Source organism: Equus caballus, chromosome 3, assembly GCF_041296265.1.
Source record: "Equus caballus isolate H_3958 breed thoroughbred chromosome 3, TB-T2T, whole genome shotgun sequence".
NCBI lineage: Eukaryota > Metazoa > Chordata > Mammalia > Perissodactyla > Equidae > Equus > Equus caballus.
This window is the reverse complement of record NC_091686.1, coordinates 36223655-36238305: the sequence shown is the minus strand read 5'-3', so window position 1 is coordinate 36238305 and position 14651 is coordinate 36223655. Positions and strand designations below refer to the sequence as shown.

Below are 14651 nucleotides of genomic sequence, written 5' to 3'. Positions count from 1 at the left end.
ACCCGCGGCGCCGGACTCCCGCCGCGCGCCCACCGAGCCGTCCCTGCGCAGGAGGATGTCCGCCGTGTCCCGGATGCGCCGTCGGCCGCCCGGCGCGCCCCGCAGCCCGCGGCAGCCCTGGAAGCACACGGCCCACGCCTGCTCCTCGTTGATGGGCTGCTCGTAGGCCTTCAGCACCTCCTCCAGGGACAGCTCCCACGGCTCCGGCCGCCCCGCGCCCCCCGCTCGCTCCGCCGCGGCCGCCGCGCCGCTGGAGCCGCCGGGCCGGGCCATGGCCGCCCATCATCGCCGCCGGCGCGCCCGGCCCATCTCCATAACAGCGCGCCGGGGCGGCCGACGCACCCGCCGAGCGCGGGGGGCGGGTCCCGCGCCGCGGCCGCTGCTTTGTCATCGTCGGGCGGCCCCGCCCCGCGTGAGACCGCAGGTGAGGGCGGGGCCCGCGTGGGAGGGGCTGGGGGCGGAGCCGGGCTGGGGAGGGGAGGGAGGGCAGGGCTGACCAGAGCCGGGCGGGACGGGGGCGGGACGGGGGCGGGGCGCAGAGCTAGGCTGGGTAGTGGGACACAATCGGGAGGAGAGGGGAGAGAAAGGGTGGGAGGGCTTGGGGGCACGCTGAGCTGGGCTCGGGGCGGGGGAGGTGGGGAGGGCTGGATGGAAGGGTGAGAGGGTGGGGGGCCACAGAGCCTGGCGGAGGGGGCGCAGAGCCGGCCCGGGCAGGGGGGCAGAACCTGGCGGAGGGGGCGCAGAGCTGGGGGGAGCAGGGCGCTCCGAGGGAGGTGTGCAGAGAGACGCGGTTTCCCAGCCCCGGCGCTCCGGGCAAACCCAGACGGCGGGCGCCCACGCCGGGCTCCCACACGCGTACTTAGGCCGCTTCCAGCACAAGACACGCTGCAGTGACTGCGGGGCCTCGGGCACGTTTGACACTGGAATGCGAGAGGGAGCCAGGAGGCCTGTGAATCATTCCCCCCACACGGACACACACACACACACACACACACACACACACGGATGATGCCCACAGTGGTCTCTGTGGAAGGCGAGCTGGCAAGGTGACCTCAAGAGATTACTATAGGGTGATGGCAGCAAGGGAGACCCTACGGTATGAAGCACTTAATAAATGACCCTTTCTAGTGGAGCCATATGCCTGCGTTAAATGCTTCTGTGTCTCCATGAAGAATGCACAGAGGCGCAGCTCGCTCCTCCACAGCGCCGCGGCACCCAGGCAGCGTTATTCAGGCTGATCCGGAGACTTCTTGAGCCACAGTTGTACCAGGTCAGAACAACAGGGCCAAAATGCAGTCGGAAAATAACCACCAATAAAGCAATGGGTCCCAACCCTGGGTCCCCTGGGGAGCAAAGTGCAGATGCCTCGAGATTTCTCCACGGCTGGAGAGTCTGTGTCAGGACTGCGGTGAAACTCGGGACTCTAAAGTTCCCCAGTGATTCTGAACACCTGGGTATAGAAACCACAGCAGTTTCACCTCATTTAAAGGAGACTTGGGGAGGAGTGTAGGCTGTCACCTGGAACCCTGCTGTCAGATGATCCCATCTGGATTTTTAATCTTCAAACAAAAAGGAGTGTGATAAATACAAATTGTGCCCAAAGTTTTCATATTCAATAGCCGGGCAACTTTGAATTCTCCAAGCTTATGCAGGCAGAAATAACGACAGCAGGGGCACTTTGTAGAAAGAAAATTGGACACGGGGGTGTGGGGAGATATGCTATCTCCTGAATAAATTGTGCAAAGAACCTGGGACTCAGGTTAATCTTCCTGTCTAATCTTTACCCCCTTGAGGTTATCAGAGAGGTAAGTGGAAATGTCAAGGTCTGCCTTACAACAGCAACAGCAAGAAACCTTCAGTGAGGACTCTTAGTATGTAGGAGCAATAACGTCTACACGGTGGCTTAAGGAAAGTCCCTGACTCACACACAATGCCCAGTGTATGTGATCTGGAGCACTGTCTTACCCCCATGCCGCGGAGAGGTGGTTCCCCAGGGGCCCACACAAGGGGTGGTTTCTGCTTTCAGATTCCATGAGAATAAAGGCTTCCATTGCCAACACCTCTGGCCGAGAAGGTCTCACCACCAACTCATCAGAAACTCGGGTCATTATCCTCACGTTAGGCGGAGTCACCCGTCCCCTCCTGGGTGTTGGGAGCATCCTCAGCAGTGAGTGGACAGAGCAGAAAGTGGCATGACCCTAATTGGAAGCTGGTTGGGTTGCAGCAAGAAGTACCTTCCCTTTTCTTCAAAGGGCCTCAAACTTCCCTTAACTGTTCACATGGTTTTAGCATCTCATTGGATGAGCACTGTCCTGGGTGAGGACCTGGTGATGCCTCACACCTGGCTGACCCAGTGGCCCTTGAGGTCACCTGTGTAAGGGTACAAACCCATTTCTGAGCCAGCATTGATCATCATTTTTTCAGGGATCCCTGCACACTTTCCAGGACATCAGCCAGCAAGATTTAGAACACTGGGGTGTTACTAAAAAATTTTGAAAGTTAGGTTTTACTTAGTTATCTCTTGGTCTCAGAGACTTTGCCCCCCTGGACCAAAATGCAGAGGCAGAAGCATTGGTCAGCTTTCTAGATGCTCCTAGAAACTGTTTCCCCACACAGCGAGACCTGCAAATGGATCTAAGGTTAGCAGCAAGCCCCACATTGCCTAAGGGTGGTGGTGGCAGCGAGAGGGGTTTCAGCCTTCCAGCCTGGGAGCCCTAGAGCGGCTTCTAAGCCAATAATGAGAACTGAAACATGAACCCACTAGAAGAGAAAACTGGCCAGCTTGGCCCATGGCTCCAGTAACTGGACAGCTAGGTTCTGATCTGGTTGGTGGGAGCTCTGGGTACAGTGACAAGCTCCACCTACTGGTCACCAGTCAGAGTCGAGAGAATCATTTGCTGCCTGTGCGGGAGCACCAAGCACTGCCCATACTTTTGATTAGAAAGTCTAGCCAATATATTAAATCAGATCAAGGCTTTCCCATAAGGACTCATGTGGGTAAACTGGCAGTCGCTTGGGCTACACGCACCAACGGAAGAGCAGATACTGGCTTTTTACGCACGCGCAGAGCAAGCACCTCCTGGTCAAGATGGGAATTGGGGTCTGTCCCTGTTGAAATGGCACTAGGGTGAAAACATTCAGCTATTTGTCCACAGAGTATGCAACACACAGCATCAGAATCAAAAGTGTTAGTTCTTCCATAACTTAAACTTGCCACTTGGATTTTAGAAATAAAGCAGTGTATTTCCAACTGTTAGAAAAGAGACTCAGGGCCGGCCCAGTGGCACAGCGGGTAAGTGCGCACATTCTGCTTCAGCGGCCCGGGGTTCTCCCGTTTGGATCCTGGGTGTGGACATGGCACCGCTTGGCAAGCCATGCTGTGGTAGGCATCCCACGTATAAAGTAGAGGAAGATGGGCATGGATGTGAGCTCAGGGCCAGTCTTCCTCAGCAAAAAGAGGACTGGTAGCAGATGTTAGCTTAGGGCTAATCTTCCTTAAAAAAAAAAAAAGAGAGAGAGAGAGCTGAGACTCAAGGCAGAAATTGATCGAGTCAGTCTAACTCAGTTTGGAAAGCTTTGGATCAAGGTTATTTGTACAATTATGGGATCACCTGCAGCCTACTCCTAAAAACATGTTCTTTAAACTTCATTTCCAGTAAATTGGGAAGTCCCAGGGAAGGGACATCATCAGCCACTGTGGGTGGTGTTTGGGGACAGAATAGAAATGTTTAGTGCAATGACTAATCCATCAGGGCTTGGAATTGAAGAATCACTTCTATCAAGTTATCCCAGTAGCAAAGATGTTTCCAAAATATTCAGCTATGGTGTAGGCTGCTCACATGTATTCGCTGAGCACTGGGAGTGATGTCTTATGCCTGGGGAAGACCAGTGAAACCCCAGCCAGGTCCCTCCCTCCCCTCCCCGGTTCTTAGGGGGAGACAGGCAGAAGGAAACACAGTTGCTACAGGTGGGTGAGGGATACAGGTGCTTGATATGGTTCAGGAGCCCACCTGTAGGTTGTTTTCTCCCAAGCTCCGTGTCCGATGCTTTGAGGAAACTACAGATCATGTCCACACCACAGCAATACAATCAGAGGGGTGGGTGGCTCGTAACTGCAGTTGGCTAGATTATCAAGTTTTAGGGATTATACCTCTGAGCATCTTTGCAGACACAGAAGCTAGAGGATCCTAATTTTAGGCTCCTGGAGGCCAAAGGGAGACGTTGTGGCTGGACCCCCGGCGCACTGTGGATTACAGTTAGATGATCCCAGGAGAGAACATGCAGGGCTCCAGGGTCCAAGGTGGCATCGAGAAAACACTCTGAGTGTTTTGGGATAAGGTCAGAGTGAGTCAGGCACATGGGAAATTGGGTTTAAGACAATTTAAGGTCCAAGGCCGGCGACTCCCCTAGACACGGGCCGAGCCGCCTCACCTGTGGTGAGTTGGGTAAAGAGGTTCCGGCAACTCACGCTTTCGTTATTCCACTCCAGACTGAAAACAGGTCGGCTCCTCCCAACGGATCTGTGCACACCGAGTGCAGTGAGCGGCCAGGCCCCCTGCTGCCACGACACAGAGGCCCCTGAATGCCCTCTTTGTCATGCTCCTTGAAGCCAGGCAGAGCTCAGGGTTCCGGGAGGAAAAGCGGAAACTTGAGAGGCCATGGTTTTGTGCTTTAGATTTATTTTGGGATAATGATAAAGGCCATGAATCTCCAGGGATGCCAGATAGAGCCAGGCTGTTCTTGATCTCTGAAAGGGAGCCCAGGACGGCTCCGAGGGCGGCGCCCTGGGACTGGGTGTTGCTGTGAGATTTCTAGGCTGGTGATAGAGGAGACGTGGAGAGAGGAGGGACAGAGATCCAGAGTCCAGGACGGGACATCGAGGTCCCAGAGCTAAGCCAGGATGATGAAGGAAAACCCAGAAGGTGATGGAAAGGGGAGGGGACAGCATCCTGTGTGGACAGGACGAGGAGAGAGCCGCTGGAGGCCAGTGCTCACCCTGGAGCTCCAGACCAGACGCCGAGAAGACGCTGTGTGTGCTCCCCACTGGAGACGTTGGAGGCCGTTCGCAAAGTCTGAAGTTACTTATATTTTGAACAGGTGATGTAGGGTGGCTAAAAACGAGTCAAACACTTCCCAAATGTCTTATTCAGACCGTGGCTGCTGTATGAACCCCCTGGTGGTACCACAGCTTTCTCACAGCCTGAAGTGAAGGAAGCTTTACCCACAGCTGACATCCCATCTCAGTCGATGGGCTGGCCTCAAAGGCCTGAACTTTGTAAGATTATGGAAATAATGGCTGATTTGATGTTGTTTGATGTTCAAAGGAAGAAAAGATATAAACTGAGACATCTTCCCCCCGACACTGGCCCCAGAGACAGTCACTGTGCCTGGTTTTGCTTATCCCTCCGAGGTGTTGTGTGCCTGTAGCAGACACATCCCCTCTTTACACGGAGGGCAACACATCATACACCCTGTCCATGCTCTGCTTTTTCACTCATCGGTGTGTAAGGAGCTTCTGCTTTCTTCTGTGCAGCTTCATATCCTACTGGGGGCATGTAGGTCATTCCCAGTCTCGAGTAAATAACGCTGTACGTTGCTAAGCTCCTGAGCATGGGATCCTGTTGGCTTAACCGCTGCTGTCGCAAGTGCCTCGACTGCAGGAGCACAGTGGATACTTGTCCTCTTATGTGTGTTTAGTGTAAATTCTCAGACATGGACTTGCAGGGTCAGAGGATGTAGGAACTTGTTATTTTAATAAGTATTCTCAAATCTCCCTCCACAGAGGCCATACCCACTCCTGCTTCCACTAGTAATGTTTGAGGGTCTCGACGTCCCCAAGCCCCAGTCCCAGAATGTGATCAAACTTTTGGATCTTTGACGGGTGAAAAATGGCTTAATTTTCATTTCTCTTATCAGAATGAAGTTGAACAACAGATTCTGTTTAAAAATTACTTAAATCAACAAGTATTTATCGATCCATTTCTAAGTGGTAGACAGTGTTCTAATTGACAGGGATATGGCAGTGAATAAAATAGACCCAATCCTTACCTTGTCAGAAAAGCAACAATACATTTTGAGTGACAACCCTGACCATTTGGGTAAAATTAATTTTATCCTAAACATTGCACTTGAATTTTACAGATCCTCAAAATTCTTTATTTTATGTTCCTGGAGCAACGGCTCTTACACGTTGTCAGGCATCAGAATCCCCGGGCAGTCATGTTAAGATCTAGATGTCTAGAACCCCTCCCAGACTTTCTGGTTCATTAGGTCTGAGGTGGGGCCCAAGAATTTGCATAACTAACGGTACTTGGGCGATGCTGAGGCTGCTGCAGGACACTCCGGGAATCACGGGCTGTAGTCACCTTACTCTGTGCCCTCACCTGAAGGGAACGTGTTCTGCAACAGAACCATTTCCCTCCTTTTCTGGGATGTTGAAAATCGTCAAGTACAAACTACCCCATGGAATCTCTTACTAGAGAAGAACTGTCCATTCACACATTCTCAACACCAGTTCACGTTTAGAAATCCCTCCGGGGAGTCACAAGGTGATTTTTTCTGAAGTTTTATGATCTTCCTTATATTTATTTGAATCAGTTGAAAGATAATTTTTTTGTAAAGATTGGCACCTGAGCTAACAGCTATTGCCAATCTTCTTTTTTTTTCTGCTTTTTCTCCCCAAAGCCCCCCCAGTACATAGTTGCATATTCTAGTTGTTGGTCCTTCTGGTTGTGCTATGTGGGACGCCACCTCAGTATGGCCTGATGAGAGGTGCCATGTCCACACCCAGGATCCGAACCGGTGAAACCCTGGGCCGCCGCAGCAGAGCGCTCAAACTTAACCACTCAGCCACGGGGCCAGCCCCGAAAAGTTAAATTTTTAATGGAAGTGTAAAGACAATAAAATTTGTCCATTTTAATGTGCACTTTTATGATTTTTGACAAACACAGTCGTGTAACCACTACCACAATTAATTTGTTCCATCACTCTTATAACAGTACACTCCAAGTTCCTGTCTCCCATCCCTTGTGCTAGTGCTGGCATGCTTTTATTTCTGCATATGCAATAAACCTACAAAGCAGTGCAACTATTTTTGCTTTAGACAGACAATTATCTCTTAAAGTGATTTTATAATTACCTTCATTTTATCCATTTCTGGAGATCTCATTTTTTTGTGTGTAGATCCAAGTTTCTGTCTGATACATTCCTTATGCCTGAAGAGCTAGATTTTTTGAACATTTCTTGCAGTGTGGGTCTACTGGTAATGAATTGTGAGCTTTTGCATGTCTGAAAAAGTCTTGAGTTTGCTTTTATTTTTTGAAAGATATCTTTGCTAGGTATAGAAATCAGGGTTGATGTTTTTCCCCAACACATTGAACATGTCCCTGCGTCCTCTTCTGCTGCGTGTTTCCAGCGATGACCCTGCTGTCAGTCTTCTCTTGGTTACTCTCCATTTAAAGCACCTTTCTTCTCTGGCTGCCTGCATGCTTTTCTGTCTCTTTCTCTTTGGTTTCAGTAGTTTGAATATGTGTGTGTGTGTGGGGGGGGGTGTTTGATTCCATATTTATCCCGTTTTGTGTCCTCAGAGATTATTGGAGCTGGAATTTGCTGTTTTTCGTTATTTTCAGAAAATTCTTGGCTGTTATCTCTTCGGATCTTTTTTCTGCACTATTTTCTCCTTTTTCTTCCTTTGGGGGTTCTATTACATGTGTGTTACACCATTTGATACCATCCCACAGCTCCTGGATGCTTCTTTTTTGTTTTCTAAACTTTTCTTCCTCTTTGCTTTTCAGTTTGGGTAATTCCCGTCTTCCCTCAGCTCTGTCGAGCCTGCTGATGGCCCCATTGAAGCCATTCTTTATCTCTGTGCCATGTTCTTTATGTCTTTCATAGTTTTCCTCCATCTGCTGAATTTCCTCATCTCTTCATACATGTTGTTCACCTTTTCCATCAGAGACTTTAGCACATTAATTAGTTATTTTAAATTCCCTGATAATTCCAACGTCTGGGTCTGGTTCTGTTACTTGCCTTGTCTAAGAGTGATTGACTTTTTTTCTCACTTTTTTTGTCTGTCTCATAATTTTTCATTGAATGCCAAGCACTGTGTGCAGGCCGGGAGAGTCTGAAGTCAACAATGTTTATGCCTCATCTTCTGCTCTGTCATTAGTGGGGGAGGTTGAGTCAATCTAGTCAGAAGTTGAGCTGGATTTGGGTTTCAGTCTTGCTGTGGTTGCCTTCTGTACACCATCTGCAAATTCCTCCAGCATCACCTTGTGCCTGTTGGGGGGGACTGGCTTGCCTCAGGGATTTTCTCAGTGCACATGCTCACTCTCAGCTTACAGCCTTCCTTGGAAATCTCTCTCCACACTTTCACTTCAGCTCCCACGGTAGCTGCTGGTGCTCTCACTAGGTACTTGTTAGCTTGGTGGTGGTGGGAGGGGGTGTTTCCTGTTGTCCTAATTCAGCCTCAGTCTTAGACAAACTCTTTGTTCTGGATCTTGGGGGTGGAGCTCTCTCAGTGGTCCTCCTTTTGGCAGCCAAACTTGCATCTTGGCAGCCTTGCATCTTTGGTGGTTCTTGTATGGAGAGAGTTTCTGGCCCTGGTGGTAGGAGACCCCAAATGTTCTGGGCACAGCGTGGGTGTCCTCTCATCCCCCAGGGGACAGCGTTTTTTCCTGTAACCGCCTAGTACAATGGGTTTGCACCTTCACTCCGAGGGCAGCAGGGTCCCCCCACCCTCAGTGTCTTAAGGCTTTTGCTTCACAGGAGAGAAGGGTCCCAGTGGGCTTCATGACTTTCTGGTGGAGGGGACTGCTCCCCATCTGCAGGTGTGAGTTCTGTGGGAGACCTTCTCAGGCGCTCCTGTCATGGCCTTTCTCACGAGCTCCTAGTGGAGGTGTGCCTCTGAAGCTCCCAGGGATTCTGTATTCGCACCTTAGGCCACACCTGGCCTTTAGCAATTTTTGAAGACCACGCGGAGCTGCAGGTGGGCCAGTGCTTCCTACCCCACTTCTTGGAGGCATTGTCTTTCCGTAGATGTTAGGCTATTCGCTTTTAAGGGATTCAGGCAAAGATGTTATTTTGCATTTTCTCTGTTCTTCTCTTGTTTTTAGGGAGGAGCTACGCTCTTTCCAGCTTTCCACATCCTAGATGCAAGTGAAACTCACAAGGTGATTGCAAGTGAAACAAAGACAAATTTTTTTTTCCATGTTTCATTTGGATATTTTTTTATTAAGATTATGACAGTTTACAACCTTGTGAAATTTCAGTTGTACATTATTGTTAGTCGTGTTGTGGGTATACCACTTCACCATTTGTGCCCTCCCCCCATCTCCCCCTTTCCCCTGGTAACCACCGATCAATTCTCCTTGTCTATATGTTAACTTCCACCTATGAGTGGAGTCATACAGAGTTCGTCTTTCTCTGTCTGGCTTATTTCGCTTAACATAATACCCTCAAGGTCCATCCATGTTGTTGCGAATGGGATGATTTTGTCCTTTTTTATGGCTGAGTAGTATTCCAAAACAAAGACAAATTTTTAACACATTTCTTTAAATTGTTAGCATTTATGATCCATGAGAATATTGGCTTTCTGTTTATATTGGTATATAAAGTTTTCTTTTAGATTTTGGTTTTTAAGAAGTGAGTTAATTTAAAGAGAAATAGTCCCTAAATAATGCCGACTCTCAGTGGACATTGGGAAGGCGCATGAATGACTGACGTTCTGGAAATCCTGACTTACAGCCTGTTTCCACCAGAAGGTCTCACCCAGCACGGGGTCACTTGGGTGCATCACAGTGACATGTTTGGTGTGCTTCAAATAATTGGGTATCCTCTCTTCATCTTTTTTTTGAGCAGAAGGGTTAAGGATTGCAATAATGGATAATGAGGGATAGCTCTGGGTGTGTGTGTGTTTGTGTGCATGCGCACGTCCCTCTCCTATAACCAACTGCCCATTGGCAGCTCCATCTTGAATTTGACATGCCCAGATTCAAACCCTGGTCTTCTCCTGTTCTTGTCTCTCAAATCCCCTTTCCAGTGTCTTCTCCTCTCAGTTGATGGCATCTCCACCCTTCCAATGGGATAGGTTCAAAAACTCTGGACTTCTTTGTCACCTGGCACAGAAGCCTTCAAAGTAGGAACAGATCTGACCACTTATCTCCATCTGCATGACCACCACTCTGGTCCAAACCCCTATCCTGTGCCTAATAATCATCAGAGTCTATTTGACTGGCCTCTATGTCCTGACTTTGCCTCCTTACAATCACTTAGATTCAACAAGCTGCATCACTCAGGGCATGCACCCCGCAGTGGCCCCATTCATGTGGCATGGAAGCCAAGGTCTTCTCAATGCTTATAAGGCACAGGTGGATGCTGGCCTTCCTTCCTGCTTCCCACCCCGTATCTTAATAGCCAGACCCTCTTTATTTTTCTCATAGCACTCTCCATATGTCATCTGACATATTTTCTTCTTACTCATTGTCTCTCTCCTCCCACTACACTGTAAACCTGCCGAGGGCAGGAACTTTTGCCTGCTTTTTTCACTGGTGCATCGCCAGGACCTAGAGCAGGGATTGCACCTAAGAGGAGTCATTCACAAGGTGCCGAATGAGCATAAGGTGCATTTGTGTGTGCAACTGTTCCCATGTGCATTTGACCTACCATGTGGTTAATGCTTTAAAATATTCACAATAACTTCACAGCTATCCTTTCATTTTATTCTCACAGCAGCCCTGTGAGGAGGAAGAATATGTATTATAATTTATCTATTTGATAAGTGAAGAAGTGAGGTACAGACTGACCACATGACCCTTTGTGGATTCACAGCAGAGCCAGGATGGGGTCTAGTTTTCCTGATTCCTGGTAGAAGGATCTTTCATGAGACTAGGGGTCAGGAAACCGTGGGCCATGGCCACATCTCGCCTACTGCCTGTTTTGTAAACAAATTTTACTGGAACACAGCCACACTCACTCATTTGCGTATTATCTGTGACTGTTTCACGCTGCTGGAGCAGAGTGGAGGAGCTGTGACAAGCTGTATGCGTCACACACCTGAACTGTCTACCCTCTGGCCCTTTAGAGAAAAGAGTGCTGACCCTGTGCTGGGACAGCAGCCTCCGCGTGTGGCCACAGACTCCTCGAGGTGCTGAGACCCACCCAGGACATCTGTCATGTCAAAGTCATTTTCACTATAATACTGTGTTGTTGTCCTTTTCACTATGTTAACATTACAGAGCAATGGTGGGGCATTAACTTCCCAGGGCCGCTAAAACAAATGAGCACAAACTTGGTGGCTTGAAACAACAGACATTATTCTCTCCTGGTTCTGAAGGTCAGAAGGCTGGAATCCAGGTGTCGCAGGACCACACTCCCTCTAGAGGAGGCTCCTTCCTGCCTCTGCCAGCCTCTGGAAATTCCTTGGCGTGGGACTGCATGGCTCCAGTCTGTCTGCGTCATCACATGGTCCCTTCTCTTCTGTGTCGTCTTCTATTCCATCTCTTATGAGGACACTTGTCATTGGATTTAGGCCCCATCTAGATCATCCATGATGATCTCAAGAGCCTTAGCTAACTGCATCTGCAAAGACCCTGTTTCCAAATAAGGTCGCCTTCACACGTTCCAGGTTAGCACGTGAACGTGTCTTTTGGGGGCCCCCATTCAATCCTATAGTGGGTACAGCTGCTGGTGCCTTAGTGTGGATCAGGGCTGTGCCCCCAAACTGTCTCAGTAATTGTTGTGTTCCTCACCACCATGCGCTCAAAGTAAAGAAAGAAACGAGAGAAAAAGACGGAAAAGCCAATCTACTCAAGAGTTTCCTGGATGAACCAATAAAAAAACATTACTTTTATCAAACCTTGACCCTTGAATCTCTTGAATACACATATTTTTAATATTCTGTATCCTTGAATCCCAGGATTTCGTGAGGGAGTCTGCGACCCCATGACTAAGGGCCTCAGCAGGGAAAACAAGAGACTGGGTTTGTGACGCGGCACTTCTCAAACTGCATGCCTGAGTTCTCACTAGGAAGTATCCTGTACGGCCAAAAAGTAAAACGCAAATATTAATGTGTGTGTGGTCTTGAGCCAGCAATTTCACTACTTGGAATTTATTGTAAGGAGATAAAGACAGATCTGCAGTCCTCAAGGAAGGACTAACATTTTACAAGAGGCTCGCTTCCCAAGGAAAATAAAAAGGGATCCGACTGACATTCCGGCACTAAGGGTCGGCTGCATCACCTTGGACATCGCCTTACAATACCATGAAGCAATTGAAAAGGAGTTAAGAGGATGTGATAACTCCATTGCCAGGGATAGCCATGAATTATTGTGGGTGAAACACAGACTATAAAGCAGCAGTTAAAAAAAGAGTGTTTGCAAAGGAGAAAGCCTGAAAGATGGACAGTAAAATACTGCCGGGGTCTTTGGGTGTGATTGTGGGAATATCAGTACTTTTCTGTACCTTTAACTTTATTTGTCAATAAGCATGTGTCACTACTTTTGTAATGGAGGAAACGTCCTTTCCATGTTTGAAACAAGGATCTCGGATCTCCTTGCTGTGCTGCACCTGAGAAGACGCAGGTGTGGAGCAAGAACAGGGCACTGTGGAGTCAGAGTTTGAGTGGTCTGGATTTATGTTGAGAGGTGGGGGGGTTCCACCTTCCCGGCTGCTGTGAGTGAGGCTCAGACTTACAGCCAGACCTTCCCATTTCCGGGCAGCACTTCTGATAACCGAGGTGGGCTGTGACCCCATCCTCAACACAGGGCCTGATGCAGCATTCGGTGTTGCTGCTAAACTCTGTCTCTTTGAAGTGCAAAATGGTCCCTTGGCTACCAGCAACAACAGTCCTACCTTCTGGGCGAGGTGGGTAGCACTGGTCCCTCTAAAAGTTCAAGGTCAAGCGGGGCTTCCTTTCTCTCTCACACACAGCTGCTTCTGTAGGACTCAGAAAAGGAAGGGAGAGAAGGACGAGCTCTCCCTCCGTGGCTCACTTCCCATTTGGTTAGCTTTATTCAGAGCAAGGCACCCACCTTGGCCATTTCAAGCCTTTCCTGGGCTCTCTGCCTCCTTTCGCAGACAGTTTCTGAGCATCTGTCTGTCGAGCAGTTGGTTTTGGGGAATCCAGCATTTCTGTGTTACTGCCTTGCTGCTAATTCAGGTCCCCTGTCCTCCTGTTTGCTGCTGCCATTGATGAATACTTTTGCTGAGAGGAGGAGAGAACAGCAGGATTTAGCTGAAACGGTGTGTATGTGTACAGACATGCCAAGCTCTGTGGTGTGGCTTTCTCTAGTTGAGCTGCGTGGATTTCAGCACAGACTCTCCCAATTCCCAGCTCCATCTCCCCTCTCATCTGTCGTACTCCAGGAATTTGGAGCAACGCAGCTCCTGAATGTGGCTGTGACGTGGGACCCACCCACACCATTCCTAGAGATGGATCCTTCTAGGAAGAATATGTGGAAGCACAGATGTTGCCTTTTGCCAAAGGCTGGGCTGTGGAGACGTGAGGAAATCCCAACCCAGCTCTTCCCCTTGTGGAGGAGTATTTTGGGTGAATAGAGGTCTCCTCAGTTCGCATCTCCCTGGCAGGTCTCAGTCAGCCCTCAGGTCCAGATCAGGCACTAGAGGTCACTGTTAACCTGGGCACGGGCTCTGGACTTTCACACACACACACCTCCGCCCGTGCAGACAACAGCAGGACCCCTGGTCCTTCCCACAGACACTTGCGAGCATCTGTCAGGCCAGTTTTACGAATGAGAAACTGAGACTCGAAGGCTTTCTTTCGCTCGTTTTCCCTCCTGAGTGGTCTGGGTGCTCACAGGAGAGGATCTTACGAATTCTACTTCTCCAACTCTAATGCCTTAGACTTCCTGATTAAGAGTCACACTGCAGCACAAACACCTTCCACCAGCTCTTCTCCTACACAACAACCTCTAAGGACGGAAATGCAGAATATTGGTGTTATCACGGGAAACTGAAAGTGGGCACTGACTCCACACGCTGGCCCTGCTGCATGACCGGAAATGATGTCATCCACAGCATGAAACCTGGGCCGGCAAGATGCATGCCTCGGGCTGGCAGGCGTGGTGGCCTTGGGGTCTGAAACTTGCTTGAGGGTTTGAGCACAGTGTCCTTCCCACCTGCTAGATGGACGCTGCTCCCTGTGCTGGCGATTTCTACAGAGCTCTTTTATCACTTCTTCAGTGATTTCCAAGAATATGGCCCTGCTGTGTCTGCACTTTGGAGTCTGGCAAGCATTAGGAGAACATGAGCAAGTCCGGCTTCACTGCCAATTAAAGTAATTAAAATAATCAGGGCTCCATCCCAGTCAGCAGCTTGGGGAAATTAAGAGAGGAAAGCTTTTCTCAGGGTGACTCATGGCCAAGCAGATACAATTTTCCAAAGCTTCATAAACTCCCCTCAAATAATCTATGAGGTGCTTAAAACAGGCAGCTCTTGGTGTGGTCTCTGGTCCCTGTCAGAGGCTTGGCTGGGGCGGGAGGGGCAGGGCACAGCTGCCTGGAACAAGGTTCCTAGCAGGCCCTAGCTCCCACCCCAAGCTTTTCCCTTTTTTTTGTTTGCTTAAATTTTTAAATTGTGGTCTAAATAGTTTATAACATTGTGAAATTTCAGCTGTACATTAATATTTGTCAGAC

The 14651-nt window shown here is 49.3% G+C and overlaps 1 protein-coding gene across 1 annotated transcript in view; it reads right to left on the bottom strand.

Moving 5' to 3' along the window:
- The window catches only part of SPIRE2 (spire type actin nucleation factor 2), a 31941-nt gene extending 31577 nt beyond the window's left edge, over window positions 1–364 (bottom strand). Inside the window, exon 1 of the mRNA XM_023637573.2 lies at window positions 3–364. Coding sequence (XP_023493341.1) covers window positions 3–273 — 271 coding nt within the window. The 5' untranslated portion in view covers window positions 274–364. The remainder of the gene's footprint in view (window positions 1–2) is intronic.
- Window positions 365–14651: the final 14287 nt, after the last annotated feature.